The sequence below is a fragment of the Microcebus murinus genome, chromosome X (assembly GCF_040939455.1).
Source record: "Microcebus murinus isolate Inina chromosome X, M.murinus_Inina_mat1.0, whole genome shotgun sequence".
Lineage (NCBI taxonomy): Eukaryota > Metazoa > Chordata > Mammalia > Primates > Cheirogaleidae > Microcebus > Microcebus murinus.
Genome location: NC_134136.1, coordinates 93,723,229 through 93,729,228, shown reverse-complemented (window position 1 = coordinate 93,729,228; position 6,000 = coordinate 93,723,229). Strand labels below are relative to the sequence as shown.

Sequence of the window (6,000 nt, the reverse complement as noted above, 5' to 3'; positions counted from 1 at the left end):
ATCCCTAAACTATCCCCCGTTTCCCGGTCCATGGAAAAATTGTCTTCCATGAAAATGGTCCCTGGTGCCAAAAAGGTTGGGGACCGCTGCCCTATGGGATTACATACCTCAGACCAGGAGCCATGGTTCCAGGTTGATGGCTCTTGGAGGTTTGTGGGAATGTCTGCAAACTTCTGACTCGGGAAGGGGCATTCTGGCTGCGGCCACGGGCTCTTTCCCCTCTCCTGACTCCCTGGGCTGCGTGTAGCCAAGTGGATTGGATTCCAGTTTCCATCAGCGGGAGGCAGGGCTGGCAGAAGGTGTCGCTGCCCCAACAGTACAACCCTGGTCCCAACACAACACTCTGGGTGCAGCCTTCAAAGGTCTCAGTGGACATCTTGCAATGCTCCAGCCAGTCCCCACAACAATAGCGTCATCTGCAAAGGCCGCCAGCATTGAATGGCAATGACATAAGTGGACATGGCTGGGGTGGGCACGGAGGCCCACGCTGGGAATCCATCCCAGGGCTGGGAGTTGGCCTGGGCCGGCTCAACACCCAGGGTTGGCTGCAGAGCCAGCCTTTCTCACCCAGCCAGAGCTGCCATCTGAAGGGAAAAGGGCATCCCAGATACAACAAAGAGAAATTTGTGGCTTGAGGTTTATAAGGTAATTACAGGCTACAAATTCCTCCCTTTCCTCTTGTGTGTCGCTCAGCCTCAAACACTTGCTTCTAAAGGGCAAATTGCAAATCTGCTTCCCTCAGTGCCAGATAAGCAGCAGCCCTTCCCAGTGCTCTGTGATGACTGGGCCCCACTGGCTGGTGTACAAAGGCCATCCAGCACCGCAGTGGCAGCAGACACAGCTGCAAGCATGGGGAGAAAAGACATCGGGTCAATGGGAAATGCTAGTCCCCAGGCACCTTTGTGTTTGCTTTGAAACCAGAAGACACATGCCATGCTCAGGAAGCACAGCCAGAAACCCACACTGGGAATAAAAATGGAAAAAGACTGTACCACGTAGACCCTGAAAGGATGGCGTCTGGCTGATGCTATTAGCCGAGAAATGGCTACTTGGTTGCCCTTTGAAAAAAAAAAATGATTGCACTTTGCAAAAAGACATTTAACAACATGGGAAAAAGAGCAGGAAAAAAAGAATCCACTCTGGGTGTACGGTACAAAACCAACTAAAGCTGTAACCCTATAGACGAAGGGCCCGGTAATAAAAGAACAGTTTTGCAACTGCTTTTCCTCCTGTTCATGTTCACGGTAACAGCTGGATACATACTAATTGCAAGAAGTAAAAAAAATAAAATAAAATAAAAAAGAGCTTGAAGTTTAAAAGCAGGCATGTAATAATCAGTCTCTCGCCAGCACAGTTCCAGACACAAGTGCGATGTGCCACCTAGCAGGTCTATTTTAAACGTACGTTCACAGTTCCTCATTTGTGTGGGTGGCCTTATGCTGTCAGGGAAGAGAAACACGCTGTACCCTCCTTCCAGATGCGTCGCTTCCAACCATCAAGAAATGGCTTAACCAGGGCTTCTCCGCCTCCGCACTGTCAGCATTTCGGGTCGCATCATTCTTTGTTGTGAGGGGCTGTCCTGTGCATCACAGACTATCTGGTGTCTAACCACTACCCGCCAGCAGCAACCCCTCCCCCTAGTTGCGACAACCCAAAGTGTCTCCAGACACTGCCAGATTTGAGAATCACTGGGCTAACCTGAAAAGGAGTGGCTTTCTCCCCTCTCCCCACCCTCACCCCCCAAGGCTGGGAAAGTGTATAAGACATTTCCTAATCCATGGGCAATGGACTTCCCTCTCGTTCTGAGTGGCCGGCAGCAATACTTTTTTGACTTGCAAGATTTTCAGTCATTGACAAAAATGCTCTTATTGCCCTTGAAAAGAAGGCCCTTCCCAGCTACTCTCCAGGGCGTCAGTGGGAGGGAAGAAAGTTACTTTTTCTTTTCAAGACATTTGTCTGTTTCAGTCTATGCAAGGTCCAGGCACAGAATTCTCTATACATCTAAGAAGTACATGAAATAAAAGGGGCCTTGGGGACTTGAAACTCACTTCCTAGCCATCTCTCTTTGCCACATTTTTACAAATGCAAAAAAATCTGAGGCCTAGAGGGGACAGCTACTTGCTCAAGGTCATGCGTATTCCTAATTCTCCTTTCGTGGGGTCACAGGGCAATATTTCCCAATTTGCCTGAAGAGCTCAGTTCTCTAAACACAGATAACTTACAGCTTTTTACAAGCAAGAGTTTTGGCTAATTATGCCAGTTAAGGAATGTAAATTTTATAAATGACAGAGTACTGCAACCAATTAGTGCAAACAAACATTTATTGTGAAATATTCATCCTACCTTTTATTAGGTATTACATCATCAAAGCACTTTGTGGCAATGAAAATAGCTTTTTTACCCCTCTGATTCACCCAATATTCCATTAAAGCTGCAAAAAATGTGCAATCTGCTTGAAAAATAGGTTGCTCTTATTTACTCATTTGTGAAAAGTCAAAAATTGAAAAAGAAAACGATACTAGCTTACAGGGCCTCTAGAGCCAATTCACCTTTCCGTTTCCCAACTACTCCCCAAAATAATTAACAAAGATAATTTGTTTTAAATGCCTTTTTATAAAACCAATGCACCTTTTCCCATATTATAATCATAAAAATTTTAAAAAGCCATTATTTACTTTCTCGGAAAAAAGGTGGCCAGCCGTTGTTTTTTGATTGGGAGCATGTGTATTTCTTGGGAGTTCACTTTCTTTAACTTTATGCTCCGGTTTTTGACGGGTTTCCTTAGGGGCTCTGCGTTTCCCATGGACTCTTCTCCTTGGCTGTTGATGTCGTAGCCCTGAAGCACGGAGTCTTCTCTTTTGAAGGAGAAGTTTTTGGTGGACACCCCCGAGAGGCCTTTGATCTTGCCGCAGAATATGGTAGGCACAGCGTCTTCGACCGAGACGATGACCTTGGCTGCCTGGGACTCGCTCGCAATCTCAACGTTATTTTCAGCCTTGACCTCGCCGCCGGGGTGGCTGGGCAGCTCGGCGGTGTCGCTGCTGCTGCTGTGGCTATCCACCATGGCCGAGGCCTCATGGGGCGTGGTAGGGACAAAGGGCATTTCCATGCCGCTGGGTAGTTTCTCCATCACCGTGTGACCTGGGCTGTCCACTGACCCACTGCTGTCGTACAGGGTCTCAGGGGGAGGCTCGCGTTTCCGGTGGGCTGCCAGCGATAGGTCTAGGGCTGCATCTTCCTGGAAGATTGGGGGACTGACTTCGCCGGCCTTGAGCCAGGGCACGGACTTCATGGAGAGATCGAGGGCCTCATTCTCACTGCCCATCTTGATGACCGTGTGGCGGCTGAGCTGGAAGTACTCCTTCGGCTGGAGGATGTCAAAGGGCTTCAGTTCATCCTTTTCCAGAGGGGTCTGAGTGCCTTTAAAGGAGTGTAGGCCGAAGGAAGATGGTGGCTTGGGGAAACTGGGGCTGAACTTGGATTCAGAACTCTGAGGCACGGGGATGGGGATGGGAATGGGGACCGGCACAGGCAAGGGGACGATCACAGGGTAGGGCACCAAGAGGGTGGCCGGTGGGACCAGGGGGGACAGAGGCGAGTTAAAGGGCTGGGGGGGCACGGGAGCATAGCCAGGAGGAGGCTGACACGGTGGGGGGCCGAGAGTGCCCTGGGAGGGAAACAGATTCTGGAGCACGGCTTCAAAGGGCAAGGTGGGCTCCTGCGGCTGGCTGGGGAGTCTCAGGTCCAGGAGCTGGGGCTGGGCCTCGGGGTCCTCGGCTCCCTGGAAGAGGTTGTTGTGGATGGCACTGGAGGAGCACGGGGCCTCCTGCGGCAGGACCAGAGGGGAGTTGAGGTGCTGGAAGACATGCTGCTCCAGCACCACGGGCAGCTGCACCGGGCCCTGCGTGGTCATCACGTAGGTGGCGTTGCCGTTGGGGTTGAGCTCTGGCGCGGAGCCTCCCTCCACCTGCATGTGAATGGGCATCACCACCGGGCTCTCCCCGAGGCACAGGGGCTGCAGCACGGTGGCCGCCACCTTCAGAGCCATGCCGCCCTGGGACTCGGCAGGGGGGTTCAGAATGGATGGGGTCGGCACGGTCACCAGAGCCTTCTTTACCAGGTCGGTGGAGTTGATGTTCCAGGCCTCCGTGGTGATCAGCTGAGCCATGCCATTCTCCAGTCTGTTATTGGCCAAGGCGGGAGGGGAGTCGGTCATGTCCATGGCGAGGTTCTGGGACTGCAGGTCGTCCATCACTCGGCTCTGATACCGCTTGGCCTGCAACACAGAGCACACGACATGAACCTTCCTTAGGAGACTTTATATTAATAATTGCCTAAAAAGCTCTCTCCACGTCTTTAGACAGTTTCCACATCTTAGTGAACGAGGGGCACAACCTGTCTACGTCTACATGCACATTACGGACATCTCCTAATATAGGTGAGCAAATCCATACCATGAGCTGAGCAGGGAGAGCCCCAGTGTGACAGATGACTAAGCTATAAACACAGACGAAGCAATCAGTAAATAGCCAAGTGAGGTCACCCAGGGTATTTTTAAGTCAAATTCTCACCTTGTCTGTTTAGCTTTCAACAAAAACAAAGTTTTATTCCACATTGCTATGGCAGACAGTTAAGATATGTGAAGATTTGGCTTGTTCAAGTTCAAGTAAGCAGTCAAGACTTACTTTCCTTGAAGGCAAAGAAAACAAAACCTTGTCATATTTGAATATTCTATGAATATGAAAAGAGGCATTTAAAAAACTCTTTGTAGTAATACTGTGTTTCCCCAAAAATAAGATCTACCCATAAAATAAGCCCTAGCAGGATTTCTAAGCATTTGCGCAATATAAGCTCTACCCCGAAAAAAAAAAGACCTAGTGCTGGGCGTGGCTACGCAGCGCATCTGCACAACCCATGCATTTCGTCTCGGAGCGGGAAAGAAGATGAGCAGCCCTCCTCATCTGCTCCATGAGAGCTCTAGTGCTCGACATGAGAGATTGGGGCCAATGGTTCTAAAGGAAATAGAGTAGCAAGAAATTCAGGATGGAGTTTGGGGTTTGGAGAGTTATGATGATGTTCCAGAAGAAGACGACTTAACTATATTTGAATAAATGTAGATTGTTGTACCATACTTAAAAATAATAGGCCGGGTGCAGTGGCTCATGCCTGTAATCCTAGCACTCTGGTAGGCGGAGGCGGGTGGATTGCTCAAGGTCAGGAGTTCGAAACCAGCCTGAGCAAGAGCGAGACCCCGTCTCTACTATAAATAGAAAGAAATTAATTGGCCAACTAATATACATAGAAAAAAAATTAGCCGGACATGGTGGCACATGCCTGTAGTTCTAGCTACTTGGGAGGCTGAGGCAGGAGGATCGCTTGAGTCCAGGAGATTGAGGTTGCTGTGAGCTAGGCTGACGCCACGGCACTCACTCTAGCCTGGGCAACAAAATGAGACTCTGTCTCAAAAATAAAATAAAATAAAATAAAATAAAATAAAATAAAATAACACATCCCTTACATCCCTTGAAAATAAGCCCTAGGGTGTCTTCTTGAGGAAAAATAAATATAAGACCCTGTTTTATTTTGGGGGAAACATGGTACTTCTTAGACCAAAAGAGGTTTGACCAGAGGAAGAGCAGTACTTTTACACAAGGGTCATCACAGTTGTCTCACTGTCTTCCTTTGACCAAGGACATTCCTATTCCTCCCAATAACAGAGACATCCACTCCCCGGAGCAGGGGACGACGGGATGACTCGTGTGAATGGTCATCGGGTCCAGCACCACTTGCTCATCTGTCTGACCCGTGGCTTCTCCTAACATCTAGCTGCCAAGAGGAGAGGACACTGATGAGTCTAGGGCTGGGGAAATGGAACACTTGTTGGAAACAAACATCTTCGAAGGTCAGACACACTTCCTTGATGTCCCCAGCATCTCCCGAAGACCTCTGGCCACCTCCTGAGAAGCCAAAGGAGCCCAGCGGCGAGTGCTTCCTGGAGGA

The 6,000-nt window shown here is 49.5% G+C and overlaps 1 protein-coding gene across 3 annotated transcripts in view; it reads right to left on the bottom strand.

Annotated features, from left to right (window-relative positions):
- Positions 1-2,303: 2,303 nt before the first annotated feature.
- The window catches only part of RAI2 (retinoic acid induced 2), a 73,317-nt gene continuing 69,620 nt past the window's right edge, over positions 2,304-6,000 (bottom strand). For all 3 annotated transcript variants that reach the window (XM_075999326.1, XM_012784705.2, XM_012784703.3), the window contains exon 2: positions 2,304-4,276. In XM_075999326.1, coding sequence (XP_075855441.1) covers positions 2,672-4,252 — 1,581 coding nt within the window. In that variant the 5' untranslated portion in view covers positions 4,253-4,276 and the 3' untranslated portion in view covers positions 2,304-2,671. The remainder of the gene's footprint in view (positions 4,277-6,000) is intronic.